Below are 20040 nucleotides of genomic sequence, written 5' to 3'. Positions count from 1 at the left end.
GTCTGCCTCCCAAATGGCACCCTATACCCTAGCCATATGGGTCCTGGTCAAAAGTAGTGCACTACATAGGGAATAGGGTGCCATTTGGTTTGCATATTCTGTTTCTGTAGGGCACGAAGACAGCCAGCCAGGCTGGCTAGTACAAGTGACTGTGCTACATTAGGCCTTGGTGGCCCTGTCACAATCATTGTAGCGTAATGTGTTTGTTCCGTATTTGGCAATTCCATCCAAAAACCTTTGCATGTCACCTCAACTCCCTAAACCAACCCTCTGACTAGCTTTATCTTCTTCCCCTGGTTCCTCATCTCTTTCACTTTCTCTCTCTTTCACTTTCTTTCTTTCTCTCTCTTTCACTTTCTTTCTTTCTTTCGTACTTTCCCCCTCACTTTCTTTCTTTTGTCCTCTCAGATACTCTCTTTCTTTCTGGCTCTCCATTTCTGTCTCTCTCTCTCAATCTTAATTCCCTTTATTTCTTAATTACTCTCACTCTTTCTCTCTACCACATTCTCTCCCCCCCTCCTGCTCTCCCTATAGCCAAAGGCAATCTAGTGAGTGAGGAGTCCACGTATATTGAATACCAAACTACCTCATAACTTCCACCCAGCAGCCCCCCAGAACCAAAGCACATCGCTGTCCCCACCTCTACAAACACATAAACAATATGAGCGGTCTGTACGCCTGCTGAATGCCAAGTACCTAGGGCTAAATGGAAGCATTTATTGCCCCTTTTAATTATCAAATACCAAGATGTCACTGACTCTGAAAAACATTTCCCAGTCAACAACCCTCTCCCTGGAACTATGTTGTAATTAAGTGGGAAGCGAAGTGATAGTGTAATCCTGCTCCACATTGGGGTTGGGTATCAATTAAATGGCACTGTATGTGCATAACTTTTGACCAGAGACCTATGGGCCCTGGTCAGTAAAAGTGGTCTATATAGGGAATAGGGTGCCATTTTGGATGCAGTATTGGTACTCCTTTCATGTTATGTGTATTTGGCAAGAGTGTCACAGAAAAATGTGAGTAGGAGGAAGTTTATAATTCTCTTGCTTGTTTGTTTAGTTGTTTGTTTCAAGGAGGCTGTTGCCCTGGTTACTAAGCCTAATTTGCAGCAGTATGATTATGCTGTTTAATTATGTAGAAAACCGTGTAGAGTTTATTTCTACATTAGCCTAGAATTAAATGAGAAAATATACCACCATGGTGACCCCAGAATAACAGAACGAAGTCATCTCCGGAGAACCAACGTCTACTGAATACCCAGTGCAAGTGACATTCTCCCACATCATACTTTCGGGTCCTGTCCCCTAATCTTTTGAATGGGCTTGGCAATTATATCATCAAATTTGTGAAAACGTGGTCATTTAAGATATATCTGAAATGATATTAGTGTTCGTGGATCTGCTAGATGTCTTTTACGAAGTTCTTGCACTGAAGACTACTAAGGCCCATTGTCAAGCCTGCCCTGTAATACTCAGCTAAATCCGCTATGGGCCGCGGGAAAAGTAGTGCACCAAATAGAGAATACAGTGTCATTTAGATTGCAATCTAACTATTGTTATTCATATGGAAGTCAATGGAGTATTCTGTGTGTACTCACACTTATCCTCCTCTTCTTCTTCTCCTTCTCCTGCTCCTCTTCTCCTTCTCCTCTCCTCCTTGCCTCTCCTCCTCTCCTTCTCTCCTCATCTCCTCTAGGTGACTAACACCATGGGTAGCATGGAGAGTGGTCTGAAGCAGCACCTGGCAAGGCTGGATGAGATCTTCGCTACGCGGGGAGACTACGTACAGACCCTACGCTTCATGCAGCAGATGGCTGACAACGTCATCAAACAGTTGTTGGGCCTGCCTGACTGGGACACGGCTAAAGTAGACCTGGCCGCTGTCGCAGACCAAACCGCATACGTAGAGTACTACAGGTATAGACCGGGCAAAACCACATATAGACCGTGTGTGTGTGCGTGCATGTTTGTGTGCGTGCGTTCGTGCTTGTGGGCGTGTGTAAGTGTTTGTGTGCGTGTGCGTGCGTGTGTGTGAGTTAATGAATGGCTACCTCTTATCGGTAACCCATCTCACCCTGTGCTCTGCATGTTCAGATAGTTTTTACAACGTTTGCACAATAATATGACCTTATTGAGTTCAGATGAAAACATAGACCAGCTGAGAGCCTTCACATTCAGTGAGTTATTACTCATGTATCCAATTCCCTGTGATGGTGTTCAGCTTGACTCTAAATTTGGCTGAGATGCACACAGTAAGAGTGATCACTGAAGAGACAACAGGCACCAGGCACATGGTCCTACATCCTGCTTATACTGTACCCTCTTGAATGCCAAGAGAAGAGAGGGGGGAAGAGATTGAGGAGAGAGGGAGACTGTGATATGAGAGACAGACAGAGAGCGAAAGAGGAGTGATGGAGACAGAGAAAGAGAGAGAGAGGAGGAGAGTGAGAGAAGAAAGACAGAGAGAAATAGAAAGAGATTGAGAGAGTGAGAAGGAAGGGAGAAAGAGTAATGGACATAAGATGGGGTAGGGTTGGGGGGACATAGCCATAGCTTTCAAAGGATGAAATATTAATGCGAATGAATTTGAGCTCATCCATTATTAAATAATCTGGACTGGATCTGTTCCTACATGGGCTAAAGCCAGAGACCACTGACCACAGTTACAGCACTGCTTCTATTCTGTTCTAACTGGAGCAGATGCCTTCAGATGAGGGCACAGAACACACATCGTCAGCAAAAAGTAAAGACATCAAGCACACAAATAGCCTACTCCATGTCTATTCATACACTGACACACACACACACACACACAGTCACACACGCGCTCACTCACATACAGCCTACACCATGTCCATTCCTAAACTGACCAGACCTCAGCAGAAAATAGTTGTATTTTGTAGTTTATTTTGAAAATACCAACTTTTCAACTGCTCAAGGTAGTCGAATAAAGAGAATCAACTAAAGGCAAGTATTTCCTTTGATATTCAAATACAGGTCTCAGAAAAACTATAATATATGAAGGTTATTTGAATATACGGTGCATTGGAAAGTATTCAGACCCCTTGACTTTTTCTACATTTTGTTACGTTACAGCCGTATTCTGAAATGGATTCAATTGTTTTTTTCTCTCATCAATCTACACACAAGACCCTATAATGAAAAGCCCAAAACGGGTTCATATAACTTTTTGGACTTTTATTAAAAAGAGAAAACAGAAATACCTTATGTAAATAAGTATTCAGACCCTTTACTCAGTACTTTGTTGAAGCACCTTTGGCAACAATTTCAGCATCGAGTCTTCTTGAGTATGACGCTACAAGCTTGGCACACCTGTATTTGGGGAATTTCTCCCATTCTTCTCTGCAGATCCTCTCAAACTCTGTCAGGTTGGATGGGGAGTGTTGCTGCACATCTATTTTCACATCTCTCATGTCCCGTCTCTGGCTGGGCCACTCAAGGGCATTCAGAGACTTGTCCCAAAGCCACACCTTCGTTATCTTGGCTGTGTGCTTAGGGTTGTTGTTCTGTTGGAAGGTGAACCTTTGCCCCAGTCGGAGGTCTTGAGCGTTCTGGAGCAGGTTTCAATCAAGGATCTCTCTGTACTTTGCTCCATTAATCTTTCCCTCGATCCTGACTAGTCTCCCAGTTCCTACTGCTGAAAAACATCCCCACAGCATGATGCTGCCACCACCATTCTTCACCGTAGGGATGGTGCCAGGTTTCCTCCAGACTTGACGCTTGGCATTCAGGCCAAATAGCTCAATTTTGGTTTCATCTGACCAGATAATCTTGTTTCTCATGGTCTGAGAGTCTTTAGGTGTCTTTTGGCAAACTCAAAGCAGGCTATCATGTGCCTTTTCCGGAGGAGCGTCTTCCATCTGGCCACTACCATAAAGGGGTGATTGGTGGAGTGCTGCAGAGATGGTTGTCCTTCTAGAAGGTTCTCCCATCTCCACAGAGGAACTCTGGAGCTCTGTCAGAATGACCATCGACCAAGGCCCCGATTGCTCAGGCAGTCAGCTCTAGGAAGAGTCTTGGTGGTTCCAAACTTCTTCCATTTAAGAATGATGGAGGCCACTGTGTTCTTGGGGACCTTCAATGCTGCAGAGATGTTTTGGTACCCTTTCCCAGATCTGTACCTTGACACAGTTCTGTCTCTGCATTCTACAGACAAGTCCTTTGATCTCATGGCTTGGTCTTTGCTCTAACATGCACTGTCAACTGTGGGACCTTATATAGACAGATGTGTGCCTTTCCAAACCATGTCCAATCAATTGAATTTACCAAGTTATTTGAAAACAAAAAATCTAACTAACTGATTGGATTAGTTTAGAAAATGTATTTTATTGTATGTTATTTATCTTTGTGTTGCATAAGATTAATTCATTCATAAATCTATCAATATACATGCACAAACATAGATATTGAAACAAACAATTCTAAAAAATCAACCTGCAATAGAGCATGCTGGGAAATATGATAATGATGGGCGTGGTTTTGGTTCAAAGTGATGTGTATGAGTTTCAGGCCTGTGTATTAGGGTAATGCGAGGCCCTCAAAATGAAGCCTTATGAAATACATATGGTATTGTGTTAAATATATATTTTTTATATATAACATATTATTTACTTAGGATCTCACTTGGTGAAGTCCATAGGACACAACAATGGATGAATGCAACAACCATGTCTCTGTCCTTAACAAATACAGTCATGGGTGGTACCTCTACAATTTACTCAAATAATGAATAATGCTTTACACTAAGCAGTGTTAATTTAACACTATTCTGGTGTCTATATGGGTCCACAGACTCAACACTTTCAGTGTTGATTTCACACTGTCAGAGTTCATTTGTTTGTGTTTTAACACTGGAAAACTGGGCGCCTGTTCAGGAGAATAGAAATTTACAGCATGTTCAGAGAAATAGAAATGTATTGTGTAGATCAAATATGATCTACTGTCAGACAGATTGAAATATTATATGACGTTGTGTGTGCTATTCATTATATTCCTATCTGCAACATGCAGTTCCAGATGCATCCCCACCATTAGTTGAAGGTAGCAAATCCAATAGTCACTTCCTGAGGTCTGTATTCAAATATTTAAAAAAGTAGTTGCTTTCTCAGATCTGTAGTCAAATAGTTATCTCCAACGGAACTGTTTGTTCCACCAAAAATAGTGACTTTCTATGAAGTATATTTATATCCCAGGTCTGACACTGACATACACTCACACAAATATGTCCACATGTCCAACCAATCCTCCACTGACATACACAGAGACATCCAGTGTGATGTCTGACGGAAATATTATATGACGTTGTGTGTGCTATTCATTATATTCCTATCTGCAACATGCAGTTCCAGATGCATCCCCCACCATTAGTTGAAGGTAGCAAATCCACCATTAGTCTGTATTCAAATATAAAAAAGTAGTGATCTGCAAATATTTAAAAAAGTAGTTGCTTTCAATAGTCGTACATATGCGTCCTGTTCATCTATTGGGTTAACCAAAGGGTCCTAAGTGTCAGCCAGTCGTGTGTAAGCTAGGGACATGAGCCAGCCAGCTGACTCTCATTTGGGTTGCAACTTGGTTGGCTGCTCCCTCAGCTGAATCTGCACATTACTGTAACCATAGAAATAGAAGTACTAGCTCTGCACATTACTGTAACCATAGAAATAGAATTACTATAACAGTATTTTCATTCAAGTCAATGTTCTCTGGTGGGTGGAACGGCGGCCATATTGAATGTAGCCATAGGAATAGGCAATGAAGATAAGATAAGGGAGTTATATTTCTGTGACTGTAACACTGTCATTCTCTCTGTCGTCTAGGACCTAGGTGCCTCACCTACCTGCTGCTACTGATCCAAGATCTGTTATGCTGTTTCTCTGACTCACTGACAGACTGACTCTCTGTCATTCTCCCTCTGTCCTCTAGGTGGCTCACCTACCTGCTGCTACTGATCCTAGATCTGGTCATCTGTCTGGCGGCTTGCCTGGGCCTGGCCAAGCAGTCTCGCTGGCTGCTGACCACGTGAGTAGCCTACTGCTCCTATTTCTGTTCTGTTCAATTCTTTACTATATTGTTTGGTCTGTCGATGCACTTGATTGAATTGGCTGCTTGGAGATTTGCCATGCCCATTTCCAAGAAATATACGTTTGTGGTTGATTGAATTGACTTGGAGTCGTGCCATAACTGCCATTTCAAGAACCCCCCCCCCCCCCCCCCCACAGAATTTCAAGAGTGTTACTTGACCTGTTTTATGCGTCTTACATAACTTACATGAATTACAAATGCACTTGACTGAAATGGAAAAGGGAAGCCTTTTTTCTTCCTCACAGCCCGGTCTGGAATAGCTTGAATTATTTAGTTATTCGTTTGTTGTGTGAAGCTGTTTCAAGCAGGGGTAGGGAAGCAGGAGAGCAACCAACTTTTTGAAGGGATATGTTGAAGCGAGAGAATTTCTATGAAATATAAAATAATTACTAAATGTACATCTTCACACACATACAACCTCCCATCTCATCTCAGTATCTATAGTCATCAATAACAATTTCCACTATAAGTACTCCAGCTCCTGCTGTACTGTGAGAGGGATTCCACAGGGCATGTAATGCATCACTCTGTGCACACACAAACACACACACACACACACACACACACACACACACACACACACACACACACACACAGCATATAGTAAGCATGTACTCATCCAGTCCCTCTGTGCTCCGTGCTCACCCAGGCGCATAGCTTCCTGTCTCTTTCAATCAGTCATTTGGGCTGAGAACCAGGCTTATATTATATCCTCAACCAACATCCCCTTAACACACACACTTCAATGAGTCAATGAGTCAGGCCTCCCAGGGGAGTTTCGATCCATTCCATTCCACTAGGCATTTTACACATTTGAGATTAATTACAGTTGTGAAGGCCTGCTTGTGGGGTTTGTGATGTGTGAACGGAGGTTCTTGTGGGCGTCAACCCCATTCTTGGTGCCCGGGGGTAGAGAGAGGAGAACTTTAGGTAGCACACAGCACCTATGTTTGTGGGGCCTAGCTGTGCAGAATATCCCAAACGGCACCCTATTTCCTATATACGTAGTGCAATAATGGGACGGGCATTTTAAATCATTTTACTATTCGGATAATATCATGACGTTTTTTCGTATGTCCGGATAGTCTAAAAACACGTTTTTTTGTGACAATGTTTAAACTTGGACACCTGTTTGCTGCGCAGCCTGCCAGACTCAGAACAGACGGTACACAATGCAGCAGGGCTGGTGGTTTTTCATTTTTACATTTCACCAGTAGGCCAGTTGAAAACAAGTTGTCATTTACAACTGCGACCTGGCCAAGATAAAGCAAAGCAGTGTGACAAAAAACAACAACACAGAGTTACACATGGGATAAACAAAATTACAGTCAATAACAATGTAAAAATCTATATACAGTGTGTGCAAATTACTAAGTAAGGAGGTCAGGCAATAAATAGGCCATAGTGGCAAAGTAATTACAATTTAGCAATTTACACTGGAGTGATATATGTGCAGATGAGGATGTGCAAGTAGAAATACTGGTGTGCGAAAGGGTAGAAAAACAAAAACAATTATGTGGTGAGGTAGGTAGTTGGTTGGATGGGCTATTTACAGATGGGCTGTGTACAGCTGCAGTGGTCGGTACGCTGCTCTGACAGCTAATGGTTAAAGTTACTGAGGGAGATATAAGTCTCCAACTTCAGTGATTTTTGCAATTCGTTCCAGTCATTGGCAACAGAGAACTGGAAGGAAAGGCGGCCGAAGAGGGTGTTGGTTTTGGGGAAAACCAGTGAAATATACCTGCTGGAGCTCGTGCTACGGGTGGGTTTTGCTATGGTGACCAGTGAGCTGAGATAAGGCGGAGCTTTACCTAGTAAAGTCTTGTAGATGACCTGGAGCCAGTGGGTTTGGCAACGAATATGTAGCGAGGACCAGCCAACGAGAGCATACAGATCGCAATGGTGGGGAGTATATGGGGCTTTGGTGACAAAACGGATGGCACTGTGATAGACTGCATCCAATTTGCTGAGTAGAGTGTTGGAGGCTATTTTGTAAATGACATTCATTTTGGATTGGAGATGCTTAACATGAGTCTGAAAGGAGAGTTTACAGTCTAGCCAGATACCTAGGTATTTATAGTTGTCGACATATTCATAATATGAGTCAGAACCGTCCAGAGTAGTGATGCCAGTCGGGCAGGCGGGTTCGGGCAGCGATTGGTTTAAGAGCATGCATTTTGTTTTATTAGCATTTATGAGCAGTTGGAGGCCAATGAAGGAGTGTTGTATGGTATTGAAGCTTGTTTGAGGTTTGTTAACACAGTGTCCAAAGAAGGGCCAGATATATACAGAATGGTCGGCTGCGTAGAGGTGGATCAAGGAATCACCCGCAGCAAGAGCGACATCATTGATATAAACAGAAAAAAGAGTCGGCCCGAGAAGTGAATCCTTTGGCTCCCCCATAGAGACTGTCAGAGGTCCGGACAACAGGCCCTCCCATTTGACACACTGAACTCTATCTGAGAAGTAGTTGGTGAACCAGGAGAGGCAGTCATTCGAGAAACCAAGGCTGTTGAGTCTGCCGATAAGAATACAGTGATTGACAGAGTCGAAAGCCCTGGCCAGGTTGATGAAGACGGCTGCACAGTACTGTCTTTTATCGATGGCAGTTATGATATCGTTTAGGACCTTGAGACCAGCTCGGAAACCGGATTGCATAGCGGAGAAGGTACTGTGGGATTCTAAATTGTCGATGATCTGTTTGTTCACTTGGCTTTCAAAGACTTTAGAAAGGCATAACAGGAAGGATATAGGTCTGTAACAGTTTGGGTCTAGAGTGCCTCGCCTTTGAAGAGGGGGATGACCGTGGAATGAGTGCTGCAGGATGCAAATTTCAGTTTGAATCTGACTGTATATTTTGGTTCCTAACTTCCCTGAAAAGTTGCATATCGCGGGGACTATTCGATGCTAGTGCAGTACGCCACAGGATGTTTTTGTGCTGGTCAAGGGCAGTCAAGTCTGGAGTGAACCAAGGGCTATATCTGTTCTTAGTTCAACATTTTTTGAATGGGGCATGCTTATTTAAGATGGTGAGGAAAGAACAACCAGGCATCCTCTACTGACGGGATGAGGTCAATATCCTTCCAGGATACCCGGGCTTTGAACCGCATCACAAGAGACATGCCAAACAGGAGATGTATAAAAATATATATATCATTAATGCAATTTCAATGTTTGAGTTGCTTTGTGTATCACCAATTTTGTAGTGATGGGAAAACAAAGCTTCCTGAAGCATTGAGCATTTCCAGCCAAATTTGTCGATAATAGGTTATTTACATGAGGCTTTGATCAACACATTGTATACCAGTGGCACCTGCTGGTCAAAATAATTTAGGGTTAGGGTTAGCCAAATTATTATAGATAACGTCGCACACACCGTAGCGCGTGCACAGGGTAGCCTTTTTGTCTTCTACTGAAACCAATAGCAAACCAATCAGGTGGTTGTTCAACAAAGTAAAACTTTGGATGTTATTGATCACTTGCGTCTGATAAAGTGATACAAGCATCTGCACACTGCTTCGAAGTAAACTGCTTAGCGGTTTTGATGCATGCTCCGGTATAAACCGTATCACGACACATTTTCTTGAGATGATTTTACTGCAACACTGCTCATTACATCCAAGTTTATTAACATAGGAGTTTCAAAGAGCTGTCTGTCAAGGCGAGCTCATGAATATAGGTTCCCCACCCACTCAGCCTGTTTGTACCTTTTCATAGTTATTGAGCATATCAATCCCCAGAAATATTATTGTGATGTTTCTGGCAATTTTTCATGGGAATCAGAATGACTGTTCAAGCCCTTTAAATATTCAAATTTTAATGATAACATATTCACTTGAAGTCTTTGGGCTGAAACTGGATGTATGCAACGAGCATGTCTCAGTCACGAACAAATTCATTCATGGTAACTCTACAATTCACTCGAAAGGAAAGGCATTCTGGGAAATATTCAAATTGCAACTAAAGCTTTACACTTAGCAGTGTGTTAATTCAACAATATTCAGAATCTATACAGGTCCACACTTTCAGTGTTAATTTAACACGGGGGAATGTGTTGTGTAGAACCAGCTCACCAGCTTTTCTCTATGATTTGACTATTAGATGTTTTTAAAATAGCTTAACCATGTTAAAATGAGAGTTCAGTTCACGTAACAGGGTTTACCTTAAAATGAGGGACAGATGTAAATTAATCACTAATCACATGACATAAATAATAATCTTCAGAAATGACTGTGTCAAAGCAGTAAAATAACTTTGGGGATTAAGAATTTTGGGGATTAAGTGGGGCACACGTCATAAAAACTAGATTCAAAAGTTTGTTGTTTTAGTACATTAAGAATTTCAAATGTCATGGTATATCCTTGTGTGTAGCAATGTCACATATGTAATTTGATGGAACAATCCATTTGATTGTTAAAATGGGCCTATGATTTCCTTTAAAAAAAAGTGTACTCTTGCAAGTATTCTAATACTGACGTCCGTTCAGATATTTGAATATTCAAATAACCGTGCCTGCCCATCCCTATGCACTATATAGAGAATAGGGTACCATTAGGACACAACCCAGAGCTGCCCTCTCTCTGTGTTGGTGTGTGTGTGCATCAGGCTTTATGTTTATGTCTTGTTGTTTATGTATCTGTCTATGCATGTAATGAACCACCCAGGCTTCATCTGCCACTGCCCCAGTCCCTGCTCCTTCTCATAGAACAGTGATCTGCCTGCCTGAGCACAAAAGCCAATGGTAGCTTGCTTGATTTGAAGCTGACTTGGCGGCCCGGGGTTGTGTGGCCTGGCCTTACGTGGTGTAGTGTTGTGTGTTCAATAAAGGCACGCTGGGTTATTATTCCTGCCGACTGGGTCACCCAGAGCACACACACACACACACTCTGTCTCTCGCTCACTTTAATTGAGGTCTCCATGGCCCAGTGGACCCACATAACCACTCATTAAGCACTTACAGTACAGTAGGGCAGAGCGGGCACCTATCCTTCCACACCACTGACTTCAACCACCCACCGTAGTTCCCAGAGGTCATACGCACACACAGCCTGTGTAGCCCCCCAGAGCCCACACGTGTGCAAACACACACACACACACAAATCAGAGAACACACACCGCTGTTATGCTCTTGAGGAAGACCCTTGATTATGGATTTTATTGCACATACAGTATATTCAACTTTTCTCATGGGCTATACAGTAAATGGCTGTCAAAGCTGCATATTCTCAACTCACAAATAAGACTACTACTGTTAATAATGAACTCCTTCTTTATCATTCTGACTGTGCTCACAAACTGTCCTGACAGACAACGACCCTGGCTTCTCTTCTCACACGTCAATGCAAACACAGGAAGCGAGAGGACGGGTGTGTGAGAGAGAGAAGGGCCGTACAGCTGTGGGAACTCACAATGCCAATTATGCTGCCAGTTGTGGATTGGATTAGTAGGAGAGCTGTGCTGTGTTATGACCTGAATGATGCACACCACACACACACAGACACACACGTACACAGACACACACTCACACATGTACACACTCACACACACGGCTCAGAGAGACAAATAGGCTCATTGTATTCCTATCCACTTACTGCACACATTCATATTGCATGTGATGAGAGAGGTGGCTGGACAACTCAACACTAGTCCATTTCATTTTCTTGGAAATATTGTGGTAATTTATGATTGGACCCAAAGAGTATTGATCCCCTTGCATGCATATGTAGATGATGTGAAATAGCTAGCTAGCTAGCGGTGCATGCTAGCAGTGTTCAATTGGTGATGTCACTCACTCGAAAGCAATGCATGTCTGTCCATGGGGGGGATGGTTAGAAGAGAGCAGGGAGGATGAATGTTCCAGTGCCTGCATCATGTACTCGTAAAGAGGCTGTTATCGACTGGAGGACAACAGAGATGACGCACCCTGACATCTCTCCTCCTGTTCATACACTGTTCACTACAGAGCATTCTCAGTCTCCAGAGAGGCATTTGACCTTTGACCTTTTTGTTGTATGACTGACTAGGCAGAGTGATATCATCATCTTTGATTATCACATCCTTGATGACCACAGATTTCTAATGTTTTGTGGCCAGTGTTATAGTTATTCTAGTGTGTTATTAACAGTGTTATAATACCCACAATTCTGTCTCTCTGTGTGTCCCTGCAGGATGATGGTGTTTGGGGTGCTGACGTTGATCCTGAGCTGGGCGTCTCTGGGAGTTGACCTTGCCACAGCTGTGGTGAGTGACTGTGACTCCAAGGCCTGTGTCCCAAATGGAACCGTATACAGTGCATTCGGAATGTATTCAGACCCCTTCACTTTTTCCACATTTTGTCATCAAATATATTTATGAAGCCCTTTTTACATTAGCTGATGTCACAAAGTGCTATACAGAAACCTAGCCTAAAACCCCAAACAATGCAGATGTAGAAGAAAGTTGACTAGGAACACCTCCCTAGAAATGCAGGAACCAAGGAAGAAACCTAGAGAGGAACCAGGCTCTGAGGGGTGGCCAGTCCTCTTCTGGCTGTGCCGGGTTGAGATTATAAGAGTACATGGCCAAAATTCAAACGTTCATAGATGACCAGCAGGGTCAAATAATAATAATAATCACAGTGGTTGTAGACTGTGCAACAGGTCAGCACCTCATGAGTAAATGTCGGTTGGCTTTTCATAGCCGAGCATTCAGTTAGAAACAGCAGGTGCTGTAGAGAGAGAGAGAGAGTGGAAAACAGCAGGTCCGGGACAAGGTGAAAAGGTTAGGATTTCATAGCCGGAGGCAGAACAGTTGAAACTGGAGCAGCAGCACGACCAGGTGGACTGGGGACAGCAAGTAGTCATCAGGCCAGGTAGTACTGAGGCATGGTCCCAGGGCCCAGGTCCTCCGGGAGGGGAGGGAGAGAGAGAGAATTAGAGGGAGCATACTTAAATTCACACAGGACACCGGATAAGACAGGAGAAATACTCCAGATATAATAGACTGTACCCTAGCCCCTCAACACAAACTATTGCAGCATAAATACTGGAGGCTGAGACAGGAGGGGTCGGGAGACACTGTGGCCCTGTCCAACGATACCCCCGGACAGGGCCAACCAGGAAGAATATAACTTTGCCAAAGCACAGCCCCACACCACAAGAGGGATATCTTCAACCACCAAAGTAGTACCCTGAGACAAGGCTGAGTATAGCCCAAGAAGATCTACCCCATGGCTGAGTGGCCTGCTCTAGGAAGAAACTTGGTGGTTTCAAACTTCTTCCATTTAAGAATGATGAAGGCCGCTGTGTTCTTGGGGACCTTCAATGCTGCAGACATTTTTTTGGTACCCTTCCCCCAGATCTGTGCCTCGACACAATCCTGTCTCGGGACTCTACGGACAGTTCCTTCGACCTCATGACTTGGTTTTTCCTCTGACATACATGTACACTGTCAAATATGGGACCTTATATAGACAGGTTTCCAATTAATTGAATTTAACACAGGTGGACTCCAATCAAGTTGTAGAAACATCTCAAGGAAGAACAATGGAAACAGGATGCACTTGAGATCAATTTCGAGTCTCATATCAAAGGGTCTGAATACTTATGTAAATAAGGTATTTCTGTTTTGTCTAAAAACCTGTTGTTGCTTTGTCATTATGGGGTATTGTGTGTAGATTGATTAGGAAATGTTTCTATTTAATCCATTTTAGAATAAGGCTGTAACGAAACAAAACGTGGATAAGGTCAAGGGGACTGAATACTTTACTTTGTTTTACTGTATATATATATATATATATATATATATATATATATATATATATATACAGTACCAGTACCAAAGTTTGGATACAACTACTCATTCAAGAGTTTTTCTTTATTTTTACTGTAACACATATGGAATCATGTAGTAACCAAAATAGTGTTAAACAAATCAAAATATATTTTAGATTTTAGATTCTTCAAAGTAGCCACCCTTTGCCTTGATGACAGCTTTGCACACTCTTGGCATTCTCTCAACCAGCTTCATGAGGAATTGCTTTTCCAACAGTCTTGAAGGAGTTCCCATATATGCTCAGCACTTGTTGGCTGCTTTTCCTTCACTCTGTGGTCCAACTCATCCCAAACCATCTCAGTTGGGTTGAGGTCAGGTGATTGTGCAGGCCAGGTCATCTGATGCAGCACTCCAATACTCTGCTTGGTCAAATTGCCCTTACACGGACAGATTTCCACCGGTCTAATGTCTATTGCTTGTGTTTTTTGGCCCTAGCAAGTCTCTTCTTATTATTGGTGTCCTTTAGTAGTGGTTTCTTTGCATCAATTTGACCATGAAGGCCTGATTCACGCAGTCTCCTCTGAACAGTTGATGTTGAGATGTGTCTGTTACTTGAACTCTGTGAAGCATGTATTTGGGCTACAATCTGAGGGGCAGTAAACTCTAATGAACTTATCCTCTGCAGCAAAGGTAACTCTGGTTCTTCCTTTCCTGGGGTGGTTTTTGTTTTTTGCGACTGCACTTGAAGGATCTTTTAAACTCTCTGGGATATGTGGGATGGTAGTGTCCCACCTCGCCAACAGCCAGTGAAAGTGCAGGGCGCAAATTCAAAACAACAAAAATCTCATAATTGAAATTCCTCAAGCATTCAAGTATTTTACACCATTTTAAAGATAAAACTCTTGTTAATCCAGCCACAGTGTCTGATTTCAAAAAGGCTTTACAGCGAAAGCACCACAAAAGATTATGTTAGATCACCACCAAGTCACAGAAAAACACAGCCATTTTTCACAAAAAGCACAAATAGAGATAAAATTAATCACTAACCCTTGATGGTCTTCATCAGATGACACTCATAGGACTTCATGTTACACAATACATGTATGTTTTGTTCGATAAAGTGCATATTTATATTTAAAAAATCAAATTTTACATTGGCGCGTTACGTTCAGTAGTTCTAAAACATGCAGTGATTTTGCAGAGAGCCACATCAATTTACAGAAATACTCATCATAAATGTTGATGAAAAAACAAGTATTATACATGGAATTAGAAATATACTTCTCCTTAATGCAACCGCTGTGTCAGATTTCAAAAACACTTTACTTTACGGAAAAAGCAAACCATGCAATAATCTGAGTACAGCGTTCAGACAACAAAGCATATTTGCATATGTTTTTTTTCACGACCTCTGCAATCTGCCCTGTCATGCTGTCAATGAACTTCTGGGCCACATTCTGACTGATGGCAGCCCATTCTTGCATAATCAATGCTTGGAGTTTGTCAGAATTTGTGTTTTTTTTGTTTGTCCACCCGCCTCTTGAGGATTGACCACAAGTTCTCAATGGGATTAAGGTCTGGAGAGTTTCCTGGCCATGGACTCAAAATATCTATGTTTTGTTCCCAGAGCCACTTAGTTATCACTTTTGCCTTATGGCAAGGTGCTCCATCATGCTGGAAAAGGCATTGTTCGTCACCAAACTGTTCCTGGATGGTTGGGAGAACCATGGCATATGGTTCACATCGTTTTCATGCTCATCAAACCATTCAGAGAGCATTCATGCCTTTTGGATGAGGTCATTTTCATCCTATGGGGGCATAGCCATGGTAGCCAAAATAATGGCCTGCCCTGCATTTTTAAACATGACTCTAAGCAGGAACCACACCTGTATGGAAGCACCCGCTTTCAATATACTTTGTCCCCCTCATTTACTCAAGTGGTTTCATTATTTTGGCAGTTATGATATGATAATGGGCCTACATATACAGCAGTCTTCACTCTGTCCAGCTTGTTAACAGTCATCGAAAAAATATATATGTATAGAGGACCATTTTTTGCCCCTATGGGCCCTGATCAAAAGTTGTGCACTATGTAGGGAATAGCGTGCAATTTCTGAAACAACTCAGGACCATGTCCATATCCAACTGTTACTGCTACTGTGCTAATCAATTCTTACCATGGCTGACAGCTAAGACGAATTGCTTTGGGGCCATGATTGTTCACACTCACTTTGAAAGTGTGTCTGTCTTTGTGTGCCTGTGCGAGTCTGAGAGAAATCACATTAAATAGCTTTCTGTCAGAAATCCTTAGGATATGCCTTCATATATGCTCTGAATACATAACCACAACGTGTTCACATAAAGCCATAATGCATTTACATAGACAAGTACTACTGCTGTCTAAAAAAGTGTCATTGGATGCCTGTGTCTTGGATCAGATTAAACCAGGTATGAAAAGATATTGAGGAGAAAGAGTTAGAGAGAGAAAAGGGCAGCAGGAAAAGGAGGAGAAACCGGGTTAAATTTAGTTACCCGAGGTTTGAAATCTGAAGGTTATTGGTGCCTACCCTTGTTTCATCCTTCATCCTCCTCTGAACTAGTCCCTCTCTCTCCTGAAGGTTTTGCTCATCACTACCTATCAGCTGTGAATTAACTTAATATAACTCAACCCCATAACTACTACTAAACAGCTGTTACAGTAACCAGTAAACCAGATCATGAGTCATCATTTATAAAACCAATGATGTTATGTCAGAGATGATGTGATGAATGATGGTCCTATTCAGGTCTTGAAATTCCATCACATCTCAAATGAGAGCGATTACTCATATGACTGTATCTCTGTTTATATCCTGGAGAATCTGAATGCATGTGAATTTCTGGTTTGAATACAGGAAGATGAATAGATGCTGCTGTGTTTGAGTCACCACATGCCTAAGGCTCATCGTGTTCCCTTTCTCTTTAGTTTGTTTGTTGTTGTTCCCCCCAGATTTGACTTGGAGCTGTGGATCATGGAAAATGCATAGTGCACAAGGCAAAGGGCTAGTTGCTGAATGCAGGCTACAATAGAACTGAAAGATTCCAAGTCAATATTGCATGTTTTATTTTAGGCTGTAGTTTAGGTTGAGACTTCAAGGCTGGGTTTGATCATACATGCACGTACGCACACATACGCACACACACATCTCATTTAACTGGGCCACACCATGCAGCCAGGCCTGGATACAGCAGCTCATAGCTTTCTATGAGATCTACAGTACCTACTCTGCTTCCTCTCAATGAGGTGTTAATATAATACAATCTTTATAATATATATATTTTTTTTAACTAAACAAGTCAGTTTAGAACAAATTCTTATTTTCAATGACGGCCTACCCCGGACAAACCCTAACCCGGACAGTGCTGGCCCAATTATGCGCCAACCTATGGGACTCCAGGAGTTAAGGACCAAAAGGCTCCTTAACAGCTTCTACCCCCAAGCCATAAGACTGCTGAACAATTACTCAAATGGCCACCAGACTATTACATTTACCAAAACCATATGTATACATTCAGATAGGATGATGGGGACAATTTCAGTGAAAAACATAAGAGGGCAACAGTACTTGTGCAAAGTTTCAGAATGATAACTTCCAAAATGAGTGTGCTACATGACATTTATCATGAAGTCACCCAGGTGTCCCACACAAGTAGCCCAAATGTACCCAAGTGGCCAAATTGGTGAATGGAATGGAATAATGGATGGAATAACTATATACAAAATACCAAAATGGTATTCTAACACACCCCCCCCCCAAAAAAATGGAGAAAAAAACATGAAAAAAATATATATACATTTACAAAATAACACTTTCAATATTTGGAAGACCCTCAGTCCTCTACACAATATTGTGCTGCTGATGCCAGGTGCCATAGCAGTCTCTTTCTGCTGTAAAGCAGAGGGTCACCAAGCATGTGGTGCAGGTGATGGGGGACTTCATTTAGCAAAGAACACAGTGACGCCTCCATGCTGTGCCCTTTTGGCCCTGAGGCACATCCATGTCTGCAGAAATACATTTGGGCAGATGAACACCACTTGTGGCAGGAGCTGGATGAACCAGCTTCAGTGGGGGATGGACTCCTTGGCACTGGGGGCTCCCATTCGGAGTCAGTGTAATGTTCAGTTAGAATAGTTTCACATATGAGCCCTGTATCAACAGGTATAATAAACATATATATATATAGAGATATAGAGTACAGGGAACATAAGGTTGAATATATTATTATGGACCTGCTAGATCTACTGTCTCATTTATATTATGACATTTCAGCTAGATCTACTGTCTATATTATATTATGACAGACCAGCTAGATCTACTGTCTTTATTATATTACAACAGACCAGCTGTATCTACTGTCTCCATTTCACTTTGGACATTGTTGTGGGCCTGCCCTCCCCTCAACAGCCTCAAATAGGCTATTTCATGTGGGGTGATTGGGGTGGCAGACACACACATCTCACATTTCATTACATTACATTTTTATATATTGCTTAAAAATCACAAATAATATTTTATATTATTAATTTCAAACAATGGCATTAGCATGAGAAAAACATACCAGTCTAAAACGATGTCCTCTCCATTAAAAAAATATTCCTCCATTTGGGAATCGCTAAATGAATCGTCCTCCAATAATCTCTGTCTCACTTTCCCGATCAATTTCTTCTAAAATTGTGTGTACATCTGTATATCTAGACTTAGATTTAGCTTTCTCTGACTTAGTCGCCATACTGATCAGTGGTCATTGGGTTAAAATACAGTCAATCAACGAAACAGCGGTCATATCATTGGTGCACAATGATGTCATTACTTGTTGGTTTCTTTCAGTCAATACGTCCTGCGAAATGACCCATCACGTTTGGTTGTGTTACAAACAACTGGTTTGTGTGTTACAAACAAACCAGTTCATTGCAATGAAACCAAACATGACTGGAAAAGTCACGTTCTGTGTGTGTATTTACATCAAATGCGTCGTCGAAAATGGAATGAGACGGAATTCGCGACACAAGCGGTTCACAAAATGTTTCGTGTTAGGCTATAAAAATGGATTTTATCAAACAAAAGACCATTCATTGTGTAACAACGAGCATTGGGATTGCAAACAGAGGAAGATCGTCAAAGGTAAACAATTTATTTTATTGCAGTTTGTGATTTTGTTACGCCTGTGCTGGTTGAAATAGTCGTTTTTTTATGGGGCACTCACTATCCTCAGATAATCGCATCGTATTCTTTCACAGTAGATCCTTTTTTCAATCTGACAACGCAGTTGGATTAGCAAGATTCCTGGCTTTCGAAACATGTGAGACACTTGTATTTTCATGAATGTTTAATATGACTATTTATGTAGCAATCACCATATGTTGTCGAATTTCATCCCGCTAACGGGTTCGGTGCACAGCGAGGTTAAGGGCTTGTAAGTAAGCATTTCACGGTAAAGTCTACATTTGTTGTATTCGGCGCATGTGACAAATAAAGTTTGATTTGATTACGGCCAGTTGTGATATACACGCATGCGCACACGCTCCCAGGCACAGAGAAGGATTATATAGTAGATACTATATCATTCACTAATCTAGGATCAGGCCCCCCTTGACCATGTAATCATGGATACCCCCTCCCTTGGAATGGAAGAATGGAATGAATCTATCTGATCATCTTGGAACAATCAATGTGAAGAGAATGGTGTAGAATCAGGAAGTGGCACACCATAGAGCACCCCTGTGATTTGTTCCAAACATAAGCATCCTGACCTCAGTTTGCCTCTAAGCAACCCAGGCTTGTTTTTATAGGCCCAAAAAATGTGTGTGTGTGTGTGGATGTGTTTAACTATTCTTGTTGGGACCAGAAGTCCCCACAAGAATAGTAAACAAACAAAAAGTTGACCAAGTCACCACAAGGTGAAATGCTATTTCTAGGTGGTTTAGGATTAAGGTTAGAATTAGTGTTAGGGTTAGAATGACGTTAAGGGTCACTGTTAGGAGCTAGGGTTAGTTTAAGGATTAGGATTAGGTTTTTGGTTTAAGGTTAGGGTTTAGGTTAGGGTAGGAGTACAGGTTAGGGGTTAGAGAAAATAGGATTCTGAATGGGACTGAATTGTGTGTCCCCACAAGGTTAGCTGTACACGACTGTGTGTGTATGTGTTG

The 20040-nt window shown here is 42.0% G+C and overlaps 1 protein-coding gene across 2 annotated transcripts in view; it reads left to right on the top strand.

Moving 5' to 3' along the window:
• Window positions 1-20040, top strand: part of LOC115144271 (protein tweety homolog 2-like) — a 121049-nt gene that overhangs the window by 82181 nt on the left and 18828 nt on the right. For both annotated transcript variants that reach the window (XM_029685176.2, XM_029685175.2), the window contains exons 4-6: window positions 1699-1919; window positions 5946-6041; window positions 12272-12344. In XM_029685176.2, coding sequence (XP_029541036.1) covers window positions 1699-1919; window positions 5946-6041; window positions 12272-12344 — 390 coding nt within the window. The remainder of the gene's footprint in view (window positions 1-1698; window positions 1920-5945; window positions 6042-12271; window positions 12345-20040) is intronic.

Source organism: Oncorhynchus nerka, linkage group LG16 (assembly GCF_034236695.1).
Source record: "Oncorhynchus nerka isolate Pitt River linkage group LG16, Oner_Uvic_2.0, whole genome shotgun sequence".
NCBI lineage: Eukaryota > Metazoa > Chordata > Actinopteri > Salmoniformes > Salmonidae > Oncorhynchus > Oncorhynchus nerka.
This window is presented reverse-complemented; position numbering and strand designations above follow the sequence as displayed.